At 39.3% G+C, this 19,569-nt stretch overlaps 1 protein-coding gene across 1 annotated transcript; it reads left to right on the top strand.

Annotated features, from left to right (window-relative positions):
• The first annotated feature begins 768 nt into the window (after positions 1 to 768).
• Positions 769 to 19,436, top strand: LOC110064894 (uncharacterized). The gene is made up of 15 exons (XM_089270520.1): positions 769 to 1,244; positions 4,960 to 5,136; positions 6,517 to 6,567; positions 7,303 to 7,416; positions 7,598 to 7,677; positions 8,602 to 8,704; positions 9,122 to 9,182; positions 9,339 to 9,433; positions 9,658 to 9,807; positions 10,435 to 11,012; positions 11,639 to 11,868; positions 13,330 to 13,440; positions 15,058 to 15,211; positions 15,745 to 15,841; positions 16,315 to 19,436. Exons 1-15 carry the CDS (start codon positions 1,131 to 1,133, stop codon positions 17,329 to 17,331), a joined length of 3,132 nt encoding a protein of 1,043 aa, XP_089126646.1. The 5' UTR covers positions 769 to 1,130; the 3' UTR covers positions 17,332 to 19,436.
• Positions 19,437 to 19,569: the final 133 nt, after the last annotated feature.

The raw sequence follows: 19,569 nt of genomic DNA on the forward strand, positions 1-19,569 counted from the left end.
TTACCAATGCCAGGCAAAGTCAACAATTTTCCACGGTATTCTTCAAATAATTAAAAAGCGCCTCCATGGCTCAATTCATCATGCCGAATTTAGAAAATCTGCGAAGTTTGAAGAACCCGTTACAAACGCATAAAAGTATAGGATCCCAACCTTACAATGAAATGTATGCCTGGGGGCAAGGCGGCAAGCATTACCACCTGGCTTACATTTCTTTGTACCCTGCGAGCAGAGGTCTCCTCTGATTTTCTTGGCAAAAATTGGCAAGTTAGGGTTACCTTATTTTTCTGAGTTTGCAACGGATTCTAATGGCACTTCGCACATTTACTGAATCTGGAATGATAAATTGAGCGGCGTGGTTTATTTAATATTTATTTTTTTGTTGTTTGAATGAAAACAAAAAACAAAAAAAAAACAAAAAAATCGGAAGTGCGTGACATCGGTGAAAGGTCCGTTTAGTTCTTTCTTTTCCCACGAAGAACCTGCTCGGAGGCTCGCAGGGAATTCAAATGATAGAAAATTAGCTAAAATCGAGGAAAGTTGTTCAAAATATGGGTTATACTAAATCAAAAGCAGCGGTTTTGCTGTTTGAGTGAAAATTGTAGACGGAGGTTAAAATGTTGAAATTTCTAGAATAACTTTCTGCTAAAAAAAAAGCAGATCGGAAGTATTTTGAATGTTTTCCTTATACATTTTGCATGATGGATTGGGTAACTTCCTTTTCCTGTTCAGCTCTCTCACCAGGAATTTTGTTTCCGTGCGTGTTCATGACGTCACACTACCAAACACACAACACGCAAAGATGGCGACTGACTAGTCTGAGACGCTGAGAGTTTAGCAAATAATAGAGTTCGTTGCGGCTTCAGCCCTTGGAAAGGATACCTTGAAGATGCAAAAGGTCCCTTAGATACTACCCAGGGAGGTCTTACCCTGGAGAATGTAATATTCTTTGAGATTACTTTGAATATTTCCACGAGCGTACACATTTTGGTTGGAAGTTTTCAAGCGGTCGGGTTTGATCGAAGAGGTTCATCAACAACGGAATAAAAGCGACGGTATGGTTCGTTTTCATCGGTAAGGGAACGTCTTTTATCGAAGGAAACTGTGGCATTTACAACTGCAAGGACTGGAAAATGGATAAAATGGACAAGCAAGAGCGACTTGAGAGAACAGCATCCATGGCTTATAACAAGGGTTTAATTAATAACCCAGGTGAAAATAATTGTTTTCTCAACTCAGCAGTACAGGTAAGGAGTATAGTTTGTTTACAGCAAAATGTTCGATGGCTCATTAGTATTTATAAGGAATCCTTGCTGTTTTCTGCTTCAAACATAACGCGTTTTTTTTTCTTTTAGCGTAATGCCTGTCAGATTACGCTTTCACAGAGCAATTAGAATCGAAGCGTAATAACTCCACGCGTTATTTTTGTCGCATTAAAACCAGTGTTGAAACAGGCGAAGTGACCGCTAAATGTCCTCACAGTGGGGCATCGTAGTGTATATTAAGAGCTGGTTATTCTCAAACTTGAAGTTCAAATTTTTTCACGTTTTACAACATTAACATATTTCGTGTGTCGACTCTTGATTTCACTCAGATATTGATTTAGCGCACAAAGAACTTTAGATCTCATTCGATTATTGTAAGTGGAGTTATATCGTATAATCTTGGATTCGTGCTTTCGTAAAACTCAACAAACGTAAAAAGTTAGGTATTATTCAATCGCTTTGCCAGCAAGAGATGCGGTTGTACAAATTCATTGGAATGTTGACTTAGAAATCGCTTTTCTTTTGGCATAAAGCTTTCGATGAAGCGTGTAAATGTTTTGTAAAAACGCAAAGCCTCTTGTGGATTATTTGAAAGATTTTTATTCAAACACAATGGAGTCGTAAGGGATTAGATCCTGGCCCTGTGCAAAAGTTTTGATGTTGCAATGAACAATTTATTACAGAAAAAAAATCGATTTTCATATCATAAGCTTTCAACTGGTAAAATGATCCGATAGTTAATTAGTTTCTGTCTTTAAATGTCAGAATATTTTTGTATCATTTTTGAAGACTAGATAAACATTCAAAATGTAGGTGATTTGAATCGATCGTGGTGGGTTTCCACACCCTATGAACAAATAAGGGAAAAATCTGCTTGAACCACTTGAGGAAAGCCTTAACTTAACTGCTTGTCATACTTGATACTTCCTTCACTTGACATTCAGTCGACTTTGTTGTTTTAGTTCAAGCACTTGCACCATCTATACCCCAACAAAATTTTGTTTTCATGGCTAATTACACTTATTACCTTCAAAATATTATAATTATAGCAAAATGTTAGGAATTTTGTGACCTGACAATGTTATAACAGTTTATTATTTTGGAGCAACTTTAACTTCTTCTTTGCCAATATCACTTGAGCCACTTGAAGCAGTATAACAAATATTGGCCCAAGGAAAATGATTTCAGCCAATTTCACATAGAAATCTGTTTATAAATGGTCATTTATATATCTTAGCAATATTTGGATAGAGAGTAGCTGTTCAATTCATGGGAGGTTGAATACAATATTGCACCTTTAATCTAAGTCGGTTCTTACGAGCACTTTTTCCTTCCTGTGCTAGAAAACTGCATTGTGCAATATCACTTTTTATTTTTCTTTACTTTACTTGGTGGGTGAGAGCAGATGATATTTTCAACTTCCTAAGAGGTTTAACACAACATGCTTGTCTGAGTAATAATAATAATAATAATAATAATAATAATAATAATAATAATAATAATAATAGTAATAGTAATAATAATAATAATAATAGTAATAATGTTTATTAGTGGCTTATAAAAAATTACAACTGTAGAAATTCTTAGGACAATATATATGTCAGGGAAATACTAACTTAAAAAACGAATTACAAATTACACTCATTCTTTACAACCCTTATAAATTTGTCTATTGTCATTTGTCGAAAAAATTTAAATAAGAATAGTAAAAAATACTCTACACATTTAAATGGCAAAAACTCTACTTTAAAAATACACTGTAGCTATATGCAGGTCCACTTCTTGGCTCAGTGTTCGTGGCTTCGGCTAGAGTTCCCCAGTAATATAATAATAATAATAATAATAATAATAATAATAATAATAATAATAATAATAATAATATCCAACACGTTTAATATACAAAATAATATAAAGTAGATAACTCGTTAAGAGAATGTCAAAAATCTAAAAATAAAAGTACCAATAATAATAATAATAATAATAATAATGGATTTATATAGCACTAAAATTAAAATATTCTAAAGCGCTTTACAATGTAAGATTAAGATTACAGTAAAAATGTAAAAAAATGTGTTTATATGCAGATTGAGCATTAACCTGACCTTGATTTTAACTTGACTTTTCCAGACTTGAGTAATATACTAATAACGATAATGCAAATTTTGGTTACCAAATTTGCACAGCTTGAGACCACAAACTTTTGACAAAGCACCTTAGTGGTTGAGGGACCAGAATGAGACCACAAACTTTTGACAAAGGTTCTTAGTGCTTGAGGGGCCTGAATGAGACCACAGACTTTTGACAAAACACCTTAGTGCTTGAGGGACCAGAATGAGACCACAAACTTTTGACAAAGCACCTTAGTTCTCGAGGGGCCTGAATGAGACCACAAACATTTTACAAAGGACCTTTGTGCTTGAGAGGCTGCAAGTTCAGTAGTCATAAAACAGGAAAAGTGAGGGGAATATTTTTTGTTTTTGTTTTCAAAGTTAGGAAACTTAGTGGAAACATCTGCATCTATAGTTAGGGAAAGTCAGGAAATTTTGTACTGTGTTATGCAATAAGCCTAAAGTTAATTAATTTACTTATGTGAGTCAATTTGTACTAAACTGAGTCAATATGGGTTGAAACTGACCTTGGAAATTTTATATCTACACTGTGGAGGCATAAAATTACATTCATTCGAACACATATAGGTTATAGCTTTCACAAATTTTTGGGTGACTGAGATTACCTGGTACATTTAAGATCTGCAAATATAATACAATAATTATTGTTACAAGCATAGCCTAAATATAAGCATCAAAATACTCCTAAAGATATTTTTCATGCAGTAATTCAAAGTGAGTACAGCCATTGCATTAATATGCAAACCTGTGGGAAGCATTTTTAAGTGATTTCTTTGATAAAAGTTAGACTATAAAAATGTATCTTTCCCATATTTCCTTTATGAAGTAAACTGAAACAACCTTATTTTGGCATGGGTTAATGTTATGTAGCATGACGGTAAATGACTGCAAATAGTTCTAGTTTTAAATGAACAATTTGCTAAAGAGTTAGCAACCAGTTAAAAGTTGTGTCACTGTTTTTTTGTGTCTCACCACTTGTTCTGCCTTGCATTTATTTATTTACTAACTACAGTATTGTGTTTGGCAAACTTTTTATGGTTTTGCGACATCCACTAATATACCCCTCTTAACAAAATGCTAGGGGGCTGCCAATCTTATGTTTTTTTATGTCACAGAAACCTCTCATTGAGAGTTGGTTTCGTCTGGATGTAATGAGCTTCTTGACATAATCAGAGGCTTTGTTTAAATTTCCCTATGTGGGAGGTATGGTGGCCTCATGGTTAGTGCGCTCGTCTCCAGATCGAGCGGTCCAGGTTTGTGTCCCAGCTGGGGACATTACGTTGTGTTCTTGGGCAAGATGCTTCACTCTCACAGTGCCTCTCTCTACCCAGGTGTATAAATGGGTACTGGCGAACTTAATGCTGGGGGTAACCCTGCGATGGACTAGCATTCCATCCAGTGGGGAGAAGAAATACTCCTTTTCACTTCATGCTACTGGGATAAGCTCCGGCCTGGTGGGCCACTTAGCCTGTATGCAGACCTTTTACCTTTTTATTCCCTATGGAAACACAGACTTTGTTTTAATGATTTTAACTCTGCAATGCTTATCAGTGTACTGTTTCTTTCAGGTGCTGTGGCATCTTGATGTGTTTAGAAGAAGCTTCAGGGAGATCAAGGGTCATTACTGCATGGGACAGTCATGTATATTCTGTGCACTGGATTTCATTTTCAAGCAGTTTCAGTACAGTAGTAATGATGCTTTACCTCCAGATGGACTGAGAGTTGCCCTGGCTGTTGCGTTTAAGGTTAGCATAATTGAATATACTCACTGTTATTACGTATACTGTAAACTGTCGCTTATAAGCCCTGGGCTTATATACAACTTCGTAATGGCCTTCCATTTTGGATGGGCTTACAAACGGAAAGGCTTATTTCTGGGGAGGCTTATAAGCGGAATAAAACAAACATTTCAAAATAAGCTAAAGCAGTGTTGACGGAAATATGATTTTTGTATTAATACTGTTTTTGATTAAGCTTTAACACATCACAATAAATCAAATTTATTGCATTTTAAACTAGAGGGGGCTTATATCCGTAAATAATATTTTGTTTACAAGTAGGTGGGCCTATGAACCAAAGGGGCTTATAAGTGGGAGGGCTTTTAAGCGGCAGGTTACAGTATACCCTCCAGATAAATATTTGTTACTTCTTGATTACTGGTAACCATTCTTCCCTTATGATCTCATTTCTTAACTGGACAGGCTAGGGTTAGTCCAGTTCATATTCATTGAAGGCTCTTTTTTGTCTGTCACCGACCACTCCCATGCTTCCAATATTGGTTCATGTAATGTCCAGAAGCTGGAATACATGGCAACTGGACTTTAAAGTGCTTAATTTTGAATTATATTTTATGAATTTTGTGTTGCTTGAGTAAGATAGCAGTTATTTCTTAAGGTGATTCCCTAGTAAAAGAACCTGCCATAGATTTCCGATGAAACTTGGTATGCTGTTGTTACAGGACAAGGAGGTATTGAAAACACAATAAAAAGAGGGGGTCACCACGCTTGTTTTCATGCCACAATGCTGACAAATATGGTTATTTAGGTGACTTTTGGTAATCTCCATGCGCAGCAAATAAGCTCGATTATTTTTCAATGCAGCGTGTTATATCACACAGAGTTTGACTTTCTGTGATTGTTGATTCATCTGCGTCCCAGAAAAAATGTCTTCAAATACCCTGCATTTTTTTATCCTTTAAAGGAATCATAAGTTGGGCATGTGCTGTTGGGCTCATTTATTTCATTTGCCAAAAAAGTAGCCATAGATTTCTGCTAATTTTTTTCTCAGTTATTGAGGATATTGTTCTCATTGAAATTATGAAATAAAAAAGGGGGTCACCATTTAAGTGAAAAGGAGCATTTATTTCGCTATCGAGTTTAGTTTGAGGGAAATCTCTTACGTTTTGTACGCGCACACGCTCATGTGTGCACGCTAATGACGCGAAAATCGTGCATGGTAAGGATGTGCAATGCAATACTAAGGAATCACCTTAACTGATGCTGAGTACAACTGTGACATGACTCAGCCTTGAACTAAGAAGTGATCTCTTGTGGTAATTCTCCCAACAAGCTCTATTAGAAATATATGGGAATGCCTAAAGAGAACTTGCATTGTTTGTCTTACAGAACCAGCACAGATTTCAACTGGGAGACATGGATGATGCTGCAGAGTGCTTTGTAAGTATTAGAATTTCTTTTTGTAGATTCCCATTACCATTAATTAAAGTTGGTGTTCCAAAAGGTTTACTTATTAACTAGCTTTTGAAGGAGACAGACCCCATTATTAAGCCACTATTAATAATGGTAATAGGACTGAGTGGAGTCCAATTTGGTCTGTAATCATATGAGTGATTAACAAAATCGGACGACCGCGAAGCAGGAGTCCGATTTGTTAATCACAAGCATGATTACGGACTGAATTGGACGACACAATGTCCTGTTACCAATTAATCATAACCATTACAATTTCCGACAATTTGAAAAACAGTTTCAAATAGTCATTTTTAAATATCATAATTAAGAATTTGGGAATAGCTTGCAAAATGGCTGTCAAGTTTCTTTCAAAACAGTCACAGGAAACTAAACCTCCACAATTTTACAAAGTCAGTATCTTGAATTGGTTACTATAGTGACTGTAATCAGTGTTATGATTGGCTCATGTAACTGTCCGATTACAGCCAACTGTCCGATTACAGCCAACTGTCCGATTACACCTTCCTATTACAACTTTGCAGAAAAATTAGAGCAAAATACACCAGTTTATGCACCAATCACATGTGAGGAAATTGTAATTGTTATGATTAAATGGATAATTATTTTCATATCTGTTTGATGCTGAAGGGCAACTATTTTGTACAGAGTTTTAGGTGTAGTGTTTTTCTTACAGATGATTTTTTCTGGTTCTTCCTTTAGGAGAATATCCTGAGTCATATGCATACCCTTGTTGCCAAGAATGAACATGACGATGCCTGCACTGCCAAGCACTGTATATCACACCAGAAGTTTGCTATGCAAATTATCGAGCAGGTATATTTGGATACACGGGAAGTATTTTCCATCCTGATCATTGTAAAATAACAAATGGTAAATGCCATAGTGTCCACTATTGAACAATGGATGCATGTGGGAGGTTGTTAAGCACGAAAGAAGTGTAAGAGTGGCACCAAAGCTAATAGTCAATTTACTTGTTTGTTGTTTTTTTTTACAGACAATATGTCAGTGCGGCGAACAGTCAGAGCCTCTTCCATTCTTCCAGCTTGTGCATTATGTTTCTGCCTCAGCACTGTGGTATGTTCACTTGATATTCTGTTGTGAAACACCAGCTGTGATGTTAGAAGTTTTTTAAGAAATTGGGGCCCCCTGTATAAAGGAAGTTGTAATTGGCATCTCCCTTTATTCTGCAGTAGGTGCTGCACCGGGGCAGCCACCTGCTTCAAATCTTATTGAAAGCGCTATTGATGTACCACTAAATTTTCAATACTTATGTTAATACTTAAAACATGCTTGTAAATAGCCAACTGGTCTGTCTCCCAACATTTGATATTCTTAAGCCTATTATGCTTAATTGATATATATATATATTTTTTTCACTTTAAGTGGCATGCCTGTGAACTAGCTAGTTGTAGCTAAGAGCTTTGACCACTTTAAACAACAACATTTGAACATTTTTTTGAACATTGTTGTGAACATTTTTTTGAACATTTTTTGGGGTAAGGGAAACTACCAGGGCAGCTAGTGGAAGTACTAGATCACATCAATATGTTTACTACAACTGTTAGTACGGCAAAAAAATTGTTATTCTTACCACTACATTTTAAAGACAATACCTCGGGTCAAAAGGGGGTATCTTTGTGACAAAGAAACAAAACAAATGATCAAAGATGGTACTTAGAGACTAATCACAAAGAATTCTCAGATTTCCAGATCTGATTTAAAACATTTCTGAGACCCTTGATTTTTTAGGTACCATTCACTACCCCTTGTTTCTAACTGGTATTTTATATCCATGGGTAAAGAAAGGCACTGTGAGAGTAAGGCATCTTAACTATGAACACAACACTGTCAGTGATGCTCACTAGTTCACCAACCTGGGCCATTTTTAATCAAGAGTCACTTCCCAATCTATTATGCTATCACACCTCCTATTTGCTTATAATGACTTTCGTATTCATGGTCTAAAGATTCACAGTAATGCTGACTGTTTTGTTCCAGTGCTAAGGCAAGGAGTCTGAAGGGATGGGATAACACTCGCCCAATTGAAAATCAGTTTGGAGTACTGTTGCGCAGAGCAGGACAGGACACGAGGGAATGTCAAGTTAGTCATTGACCAATTCAGACACTGACACACAGATTATGCTGTGACCAATTGGATGGTTGACAAAAACCACAGAGATGATCACCATAAGCAGGGGTTTCATTAAAAGCTGGGCACTGGGCAAACTGACCAGCTATGAAGATGATTTTGCCTGCCTTGTTTGACCATCTACCAGACAGTTTTTTGTATAAAGAAGTTCAGTTCAGAAACTTTTGCCTTCCTGTGAAAACCAGTTGTCCTCCTACTGAGAATGTTAATGAAACTCCTGCCATAAGCTTTGTGATGTATTCATCTTACATCTACTGGCCAATTGTTTTTCCTTTGTGACACACAAAAGTAGACAACTAATTCTGCTGTTCTGACACTTTTCTAATATATTCCCCTTGATTAACAGTATTTCAATCTGTTTTTTTCCAGAGTCCAGACTGTAATGATAGAGTTCAAGTGCAACGTTTGCTACTGAACTGTCCTGATATTGGTAAGCGTAGAGAACTTTTAATACATAAAGCCTGGTTTAATTTTATAAAGTCAAGCAATTTGAAATTAATTACTTGTTATTCATTATTCATATGTTGATCAATCAGTGAATCAGAAATAAAAATTCTAATAAATTTTTTACGCGCATCTATTGCAGTAAGTGTTGGTCTAATCTGGGATTCAGAGTCTCCAGATGCAGAACATATAGCAGATGTGTTACAGTGCATTGGAACAACTCTCAAGCTTTCTGATGTAAGGAATAATACTCTACATAATGCATCTCTCTCACTTATTTGCCATTGTGTAGATCAGTTACTGAATGTTTGGGTAACACATTTGTAACAGTATGTTTATTCAAGCATATGTTTACACTACTTTTCGACACTTTTGTGTTACAAGCTGATGGGGATGGAAACTTTATTTTGATAATCTGGTTATGTTTTAAGTGGTTATACATGGAGATCTTTTTCTTGCAGTTGTATCATCAAGTTTATGACGAGAGGGCCAAGGATGCTTGTTTACAGCTGGTTGGCATAGTAACATATTATGGCAAGCACTACTCGACATTCTTTTTTCATAGCAAACTACGGACATGGATTTATTTTGATGATGCCCGTGTCAAAGAGGTGAGTAATCCTTTCACTTCAAGGAGTGATATTTATTAAAACTTCTCTTTAGTATATATTTGTAACAAAGTAAGTGGCCAGGTTTTGATGGTTGATGGTGTGATCATCTTGATAGGTTATCTTGCAATTGGAATTTAGCTTGGCGCAAATGGGTAATCACCTGCTTTGGAGAGAAACTCATAGTTCTAGAGTACATTTGATTGAACCTTTTGCAGAATAAAAATAAATGAAATGATCCCAAATGTAGGTTTGACTGAGTGGCTAAATCCAGTTCAAGAATATTCAGTGCCCAAGGGAGTAGTCTACTCACGTTGCAGCCTTTACAAAGTAACAGGTAGAAATGGTGGCTTCTTGCAGTGAAAATAACCTTCAAAAAATCACTTGTCACCCCGGTGTGGGCAGCAGTTTAAAATCGATATTGTAAGGCTACGTAAGATCAATAAACCTAATTTAAATGTTCAGTTTTTTCTTTGATTAGTGCCTTAGTGGAAGTAGGTACTTACAACTGAACTGGTCCTGGTATAAACTATAAAATAAACTTTATACTGTAGAGCAGGAAACAGGTCTGCAAACAGAAATGGCATCCGGAAGATGAGACTGACATACAAAGTTTCCCTTTAACTTTAGATTGGATCTGATTGGATGTTAATGATGGAGAAGTGTCGTCGCTGTCACTATCAGCCTCTGCTGCTGCTCTATGCTAACCCTCAAGGCACCCCCGTAAATGCTGACTCGGGGCCTAAAAAGAGAATTTGCGTCAGTGGCACTGCTCATGAAGAATCCACCGAAGGAAACCAATCAAGTAAACGACTTGGTACCGAAAGAGGTGTAGGTGATGGTGTCAGTGATAATGAAAAGAGCCCTGTGACATCCAAAAAATCCAAATCTCGGTATAAACTGAGAAAAGAGGAGAAGAGATCACCTTTGAACTCCAAGAAAAGCCTCTCCTCTGGGGATTTGACCGCTCCCAACAAGCAGCTGTCACGCTCACCAAGTAATGCTTCAGACTCTGCTGCTAGCAGCCCCAGCAAGGAGAAGCATCGGCCGAGCTTCAGGCGGATAGGAAATGCTATTATGAATGCTGTAAACCCTGCCCTGGCTGTATCCCACTTGAAGCAAAGTAAGAAGAAGAGATCTGAGAAATCCAGGCGCTCGTCAACAGGATCCAGTGAGTCCAGTGGCGACCACGATCTTATAGATTTTAGGTAAGTTTAATTGTGCACTGAAGGATGCTGTAGAGTGTCAGCATAACTGAAGCAACTTTGCGGTTGTATTTAACCCTTTGGTCGTCAATGCTTGATCAAAAACAGCATCATGAAATTTTTGAATCCATTTTTATAGTGCAGTGCAGGGCACCGCGCTGTTGCCATATGTCCAAGTTTTTGATAACTTTTGACAACTTTCTGACATATTTTTGACAAGTTTCTTACAGCCTACAAGTAAGCTCTTTTGGAGCAGGGTGTCCGAGAGAGGTTGCTCGCATGCTAACTTCTAAGTTATGTTGCCAATGAAAATGCAGTGGGTGAGGGTCAGGCTGAATTGAAATTTGTCTGAAAGCGATTGTAGAACTTGACAACTCTGCCTGTCTCAGTTCTTGCCAGTGCTTTCGTTGGCCAGTTTCAGCAGAAGCCATCAGAAAGCTTCCAGAAAGATGCCACGAATCAGTGGTCAATATAAAACCTTGTTAACTGGCAATGGTACAGTGCGCAGCCAAAGTTATAGTTAATTGCTATTGCTAGCAAGTTTATGCCGCCAATGTGGACTAAAACGTTGACTTTGGTTGCAAAACGGTTAACCAACTTTAAGTGTAATTGCATCGATGTCTTTTCAGTTCCAAGAATGAAGATGCCAAAATGGAGATCATGAGACTGTATGAACAATCTAAAGCCATGAATGCTGCTCAGGTCAAAGCAGCAAATAACGACAGTGGGATAAGCTCTACACCATCATCTGCTGGTGGTTCCGTCAGCTCAACAGACACTAACCATGGAGGAAGTGAAGAGGACCTAATTAATTTCAATCAGTCATGGCGACATTCTAAATACGATAACTGGCCTCCAGGTGAGTATTCAAACGTTTCACAATTTCTAGCAGCAGCAGAGGTAGGTAGCAGGTAGCAGCAGGTAGTTCAAGTGTGATACTTATTTACCAATATAATGCATTGACTCCTACGAGGGCAGATTGTTGAAGTTTCAAGCTGAAAAAGGTATTCATATTTCACGTTGAGAAATATTGCTTAGCAAATTGCGTTGGGTGTCTCGAAAACCCGAATAGCGAATAGCGAATAGTCGCGAATAGTCCCGAATAGCGAATAGTACGAATAGTCTCGAATAGTGCGAATAGTGGCGCACAGCCTCGAATAGTGGCGAATAGTGGCAAATAGTGGCAAATTAGTGGCAAATCATAGCAAATAGGGTACCCAGTATCTCGCAGTCAACCTCGGAGCAACTTAGGATGGGATTTTCCCGCTAAAAAGCACAGACGCCTATCAGGATAAAAGGTGTTTCTAAACGTAATTTCTTCTGTTTCAACCGCTCCAAAAGCGTAAATACGTCTTTATTAGGTTATCCTTGTGTTTTCTGTTTTCTTAATGTCGGCGATGGAGAGCCCGAACCTGAGTCCGGAGAAGAAAAGGTAATCAATTCACTGAAATCCTGTTGCTTATTTGGATTATTAATTAACGCTGGATATTACACCTAAAGCGGTGACTATTGACGACTATTCGTCACTATTCGCCACTTTTCGCGACAATTCGCACTATTCGAGATTATTCGCACTATTCGGGACTATTCGCTATTCGCTATTCGCTCTTCGGGTTTTCCAGACACCCAATTGCGTTATGTAGGACAGTACCACAACATGAAAGTACTGCTCGATAGCTTTCATTTGAATGGTCACACACTAGGGTCTCATCCACAGACTTAAAAGTTAGAACCACCTTGTACAGCGTAATAAACAGTACCACATGAAAGTACTGCTCAATAGCTTTCATTTGAATGGCCACACACTGGGGTTTCATCACATACTTAAAAGTTAGAACCACCTTGTACAGCATAATAAACAGTACCACATGAAAGTACTGCTCGATAGCTTTCTTTTAAATGGTCACACACTAGGGTCAGTCTACGTATATTTGACAAGCTTGGATGATAATTGTTCGCTTGTTGCAGCCGGCGCGCACATAGCAACACGGTCAAACGGTTACCGGTCATCTCGCCACCACCAGGGAGTCTCGCCACTAACGAACCCGCCACCAAGCGAAGTTTTTTCTCCAAGGCAGTGGATAAAAGAACGAGGAATAATCTCTGTATGCGACTCGATCTGGTTGGGGGCGAACTCGATCAAGTTGAGTCGATGTGGGGGCGAACTCGCCATGGGGCGAAACCGGCAGCTACCTTCACTTTTATCCACAGTCTTCAAATTGGTGAACAAAAACTCTGGAAGTGCTACTTGGGCTATAAAACTAAGTTCTCCAGATCCTGTTGGACGTGCTAACATCTTTTCTTTTCGGTGTATCCTTAGATCGTATAGAAAGTCTTCTACAAGAGGCAGACAAGTATCTTCAGAAGTCAGAGATTTGTGAGAGCCAAAAGGACTTCGTTCGTGCATTGAGTTACTGCACTGAGGCAACCAGTGAGTGGTATCGTGGTTTTTAGTTAGCGACTGAGCGCGACTGTCAGCCTTTCTAGCTTTTTCTTTACTAGTTCTTTACTCTTAGATTAACTCAATCTTCTCTAATTTTAATTATCCTTTTTCCTTTTCGATTTTTTTGTTTCCGAGTTTGTGTGTGTGTGATTTTTTTGCCTAGGTTAACTATAATATGAAGTTTACCCTTTATTTTACCTCGAATTTCCAGATAGCAAAAACAAGGTAATACCTCCGAAGAAAATAAATTCATAAAGTTAAAAACTGCAAAATACACATAATAGATGAATTCATCAAAATTGGTTAACAAATGATTTAGGATATAGAGAAGAATAAACAAGTAAACATGTGCAATACATACATGAGAAATTTAACCGGCTACATTAAAGATGATTTCCAGTCCATACTGCGCAGTCTCAGCACCCTAATGTTTATAAACATAAAAAACCTCACTCGAGAGAATGCGAATCGATGTTATTCGTTACGAACCACATGCCTTATCTTTGACGCCTTTCAAATTCTTTTTCCTACTGTTTCATTGACTTTTACCGCTGCAAAGTTGCTTTGTCAAGTGATATGAGAAAGAACGAAACATAAAGCTTCGCGATGATGGCGGTTGTTTTGAAACTTTGAATTTAATTCATGTAAGTGGTTGCAAAATGTTCACATTTTGTGACGTCATGCATGAAACAAAACAAAAAACGTAAGCAAACTCTCGAGAGTGCGCAGTACGGACTGGAAATCATTTTTAAAGACTAGTATTTATCACTGGCAGATCCAGACCTTGAGCTAAGGGGGAGGGGGGGGGGGGGGGTTGTTTTGCTTATCCTGCCGGCTTTTCTTCCTTCTGTGATTTCTTCTTTTTTTACCCAAATTAAGGGGGGGGGGGGAGCCCTCGGGCCCCTCCCCTAGATCCGCCACTGTTCATCAACATATATAAACTATGTTACATGAGCAGGAAAAAGGCAACAAACAGGATTTCAAGCATGGATCTCCAACAGCAACTTTATTTGTACTCGATATTTCCTACATATTCCTTACTACTCACCGCCATGTTGCATAACATAACGGTCCATATAGACTTAGCTCTTATTAACCGAGCAGGAGGTCTGTATGGGAGAATCTTGACCGAGGTCTTGAGTACAGACCGAACGCAGTGAGGTCTGTACACACGGCCGAGGTCACGATTCTCCCATGAAGACCGACTAAGCGCGGTTAACAAGATGTTTACTATGCCGCAAACAAGAACAATTTAATTCGTTTGATGTAACTGGTTAGTAGTTAACTGACATTTTGCTTTCGAACGGCGAAGAGCGGAACTTAAATCTGCCAAAGTTTGCTCGTCTTCTTTACTTTTTATCTCGTCAGGCTTTTTGGTACAAATAAATATTGTTAGAAGAGAATAGTCAATATTTGCATTTTAGTTTGCAACTTTTTCACCGCAAAACGCTACCGGTCTAGATGCCGGTCCAAATGCGAAAATCTAGACCGCTTTGAATACCGATTTGAGCCAATCAAAGTCGTGAATTCGGTAGTTCCCAACCCTTGCGAGACACAGCCATATAATAAACTGGGTTAGTGATCGATCATTTTGCTTTATTTCAGCTTATTTCCGATATGTCACAGAGGAGCATGGTGTGGACTTGAACACTAAGAACTACGCTCACATGAAGCGAACTGCATGCCAGGCTCGAACCAGGAACTTACGTCTCATGGTCCAGTCCAGTTCGTCCTCGGACAATGGAAATTCGTCTGTCAGGTATGTAAATTTAACTCATTTCCCCCTTTTTTTGCCTCAGTATTATGATTCTATCTTCTGTCCAGTTGGTGTTAGTCCCAGTAGACCGCTTCACTGCCCCACCCCTCCCTTATACGAGCGCGCACATGCAACCACCAGTGCAGAGGGTTCAAAGCACCAACTCCCAATCAAACATTGTTCAAAAAAGGACATTGTGAAAAAGAGAACTGCGTTTCAATGCGTATGCCTGATTACAAGGTACAGTTGCTATTCACGTCTTTATAAAGACGAAGCATTTTAACTTGAATTATTAAAAATTCCGCGCTCTGCGTTCTCCAGTAAACGCCCTCCCGGGGTTTACGTCCTCCCTGGGATATAAGCTGCGTGGATATAACTCTTTCGGATTAAGCCCCGTCAAGATCACTCGTGAAGTTTTGTAAGCCGAGGACGTTATTTGACTTTATTTTGTCAAGTCTGTTTGGAGCGAATCACTGTCTGTTTAGGTCGAAACACTGCCAAGGTACCAATACCAATTCCATTCATTTTATTTTCAGTTTTTCAAAGCAAAAAGAGGAAGAGCTACTGCGGCAGCAGAGACAAAGAGACCATCTGATTATCAACCAGCAACAGCAACAAGCGCCGCCATCATACGTAAGTAATCTGTGGTCACACTCATGGTCTTTTCCTACCTTGTGTAACCATTCTTAAAGTGTCTACGTCAAGTGTTTCGTTCGTAATCTAGATTCGGTTTCAGATTTTTATTATTCTGCGCTATTTACATATTTTTGCACTGTCTTGTTAAGAAATAGAAAACATTTTCCGTGTTTCTATGGTGTTGAAGAAACACGAGTGAACGTGAGGCCACGAGTGGACGCGCTGAACAAAGGTGAAGGTCCACTGTATCCATGTTTATACATTTCAGTGCGTGTAGCAGGCGAGAGCTAAGAGGTCTCTTCGTTTTCTGTGCGTGTCATAATGCGGAAACGCTTTGTACGCAGGCTAAACGAATGCAAAATGGTATCTTGATGTGATTTATATGTACCGAAAATTGAACCCAGAGTTATTGCAAATTCAGCTCTAATTTCAGGGTCACAGCAGTTAAACTGTTTCTTTTTTCTTGGCAGATGTCCGTTCAACGAAGGGACCGGCTCGTGAAGGATTCCCAAGGCCCGCAAGTTTTGGCCCGCAGGGTCCAGGAAGTGCCTGTTCACTCAAGCAGAGTGGCACACGTGAATTCAGAACATAACCATAAAAATGGTTGGGAAGAACAATACGCCTCCACCCTACCCCTGAAAGTTAAACCCACCGTGTATTCAAGTGGCCATTACGTAAGTAAACCACAACCGCACAAATCCGCCTCCAGTAGGGTAGTGTCGGGAGTTTGCACGCAGCAGATCAAACCGGACTCTATGTGCTACAGCCCTGTTCATTACGACCGAGAAAACGAAATCGCCGCCAGGATTCAAAACTGTAATATACGCGCTCCGAGTCCGGACCCGAGCGCGGATTACACCACAGTCATCACTGTCGGCGAAAGCAGGCCGAAGATTTCCGAAAACCGCCGACCACCGCCGCCGACGAGACGCGTGTCGAGTTCGATTTACATTTCACCCTCAAATCCGTCCAATTCTAGAACTGCTTCGGCCGATTCTTACGACGCGACGGTTTATAGAAGTAACGAAAGTCCAAACCCAGCGACTATCGCAATAAATCGGTCGAGACCCAAGGTTTTTTACGCAGGAAATTCAGTGGTGAACTCTCAGTCATCAATCCGCGATCGCCCTCCCTCCCCCGCGCGATCAATGGATGAGTTAGACTATGTACGTCCAACCCGCAGTGGTTATGGTCCGCGGCCTGTTAATTGCGTGCCACCCCCTCCATATAAGCCGTTACACCAGCGTGAACATCTCAAGAGTTTTTCAACGTCGACGTTGTCCAAACCTTGGCATCACTCGGGCTCGGCCGAAGAATCTTCCGCGTCCAATGCTCGTGATCTTCGGCAAGTTTCGGCGCGGATTATCACGGATCGGCCGGTTTGCGAAAGATGCCGATGTGTGCCGATTGATAGACGACAACGATTGTGTGCCGGCTGTGAGCAAGAGCTGTATCAGATACATTCCAACAGTGGTAGACTTTATTGAGGCTTGATGTCACCTGGAGGGAATGGTTAGGTAGTTCGAGTAAACAGTTATTTCCCTTCTCGCTGTCTACTCCATAAAGGCTTTTGTTGTATTTCCGTACAAGTGCGCGTGGGTTGTATTTGCATCACGCGCGTGGTAAATACAAGGCACGTGCTGCATGATTGGATATAGACAAGAGGAAGCGCCTTTTTCACATCGCTCCCCAAGTGCCTGTCCCTCTATGATCCGCCCAGGAGCCTCTGCGGGGAAGAAAGCTTCGCCCGAAAAACGTCCGAAATTCAACCTGAAGAATTTCCACACTGGCTTTTACTTGTGCGCAAATCCACATGAGTGTTGAATTTTACTGGTCGAATTTCAAACTTGCCACATTGTGGCTATATTTAAAATGCTAACCAGTTTAAACTGTATTTATATCTAACCCTTAAACAGGGTTCGTATTGCTCTTGGAATTCCTGTTAAAAGTTCTAGACTGTTACAGTTTGGCTCTAGAGATCGGGACAACTTTTTGAAAATTCAATTTTTTCTGTCACTCCTCAAGGAAAACTCATGGTATTTTATAGTTACCTTGAGAAAACAAGAGAATTGCTGAAATGACCTTCTCCTTGAACATTAAGTCTGTTGCTCGCAAAGAATTATATTTTTTTAAACATTTACACCATAACATTTACCCTGGAAACTCGTGGAAGTTCATCTCTCTGAGTAGTACGAACCCTGTTAAACGTCCAGCAGCAATGCATGAGATCAGTGTATAAATTCTCCGTATCTTTCTATAGTGAATTTTGGTGCAAAGGCTAGGAGAATAAAATACCTGGTCATCGTAGAGAGAAACAGTTAGTGACTCGAGAGGGAAAACTGTAGGAAATGTTTGTAATAATTCTATACAATCAGGGTTGATCCTGGTTGTAAAAAAAGGTTAAAAAGTGGTGTGTATATGTATTATATTGAAGAGTTACCTATTTTTATTTGATTACACGAGGATTATTTTAATTACGTTTTTTCTTGCTCGAAATCTTTCTGTTTATAGGTCTAAAACGAGAAGTGTTGGATTCTCGATCAAGTTAATGTGTTTTTTTGAAATACTAGACTACCTCTGGTAACAGTTCAGTAACATTTTTTGGAAGTGCACCGTTTCTGAAACACAGTTTTCTATGTCGATGTTGGTTACGAACGCAATAAGTTTCAGTCGTTATGACTGAGTAGCTAGTGCGTTATATCTCGTAAGCCTGAGCAAGCTCTCCTGGGAGTTGAGGGTGTCTGTTTTCTCCCAGCCCTACCCCTAGAGAGCTTGCTAACCCCGTTAGCTACACGTTATAGAGCGGTTTTGTCTTGAGTGTCGAAAAGTAATAGGTTTTGAACTGCTACGCAACACGATTGGCTTAAAAAACTCGCGCTACTTTTTCATCCAATCAAGTAAAATCAAGAGAAGTTGTGACTCGTTCGCACACGTTTTCCCGCGCTTCGCGTCGTCTACATGTATTTACTTCAGCTTTTGATTGGTTAATTGGATTTTGTGTCCTTTGTGATGATTGGCTTAGCCTGCATAGCAAACGTACCCGTATGCGAAGAGCATTCTGGCTGCGCGCAACTGGGAGCGAGAGCAAAACAATTGCCAATTTGCGCGCGGCCAAAATGCACAAAGGCTCTTCATACGGGAAGGCTTGCTATGATTGGCCAGAGTGATTGGATTGGTTTTGGCTGTACGACACTCAAATTGAAAACTGCTCTATACCTCGAGATTCGTAACCTAGGTGTGGCACTGAAATAACGCGACTTTATATTTGAAATTCATGGGGACTTCTCACTGAGAAGATTCATATGAAGATTTGGCTCAAATGGTGGTCTATTTGTCTTACAGCCGTGGTCAACTCTTTGTCAATACTAAGTATTTCAGTCAAAACGTCCCCCATAATTGTGTACTGCATGACGTTAATTCTCTGTATATATACGGTATCCAGTTTAGACATGTGATACCCGGGTTCGTATTTACCTGGCGGTAAATAATGTACAATTGAACGTTCTCGCCATTGAGACAACAGAGTAGGTGTTAGCACCATAGCAAACCATTTGAAATATGTAAGAATAAAATACAGGGTTTTGTAAAAAGATTTTACGTCTGATTCTTTGCCTTCAAACCACTGCGGTTTGAATAAATATATGTTGTTGTCCTGTCCTCTTGCTAAATTCCTTACCAACTGGAGTAGACTGCAAGCAGTCTGTCTCTCTTTTGCCCGAAGATTC

This window comes from Orbicella faveolata, unplaced genomic scaffold (genome assembly GCF_042242905.1).
Source record: "Orbicella faveolata isolate gen_17 unplaced genomic scaffold, um_ofav_v1 contig_34, whole genome shotgun sequence".
In the NCBI taxonomy this organism is placed as follows: domain Eukaryota; kingdom Metazoa; phylum Cnidaria; class Anthozoa; order Scleractinia; family Merulinidae; genus Orbicella; species Orbicella faveolata.

Coding starts and splice junctions, on each gene's coding strand:
- LOC110064894 (XM_089270520.1), top strand. CDS start 1,131: ATGGATAAAATGGACAAGCAAGAGCGACTTGAGAGAACAGCATCCATG. Junction 7,417..7,597: donor CTATGCAAATTATCGAGCAG/GTATATTTGGAT, acceptor TTTTTTTTACAG/ACAATATGTCAGTGCGGCGA. Junction 8,705..9,121: donor AGGACACGAGGGAATGTCAA/GTTAGTCATTGA, acceptor GTTTTTTTCCAG/AGTCCAGACTGTAATGATAG.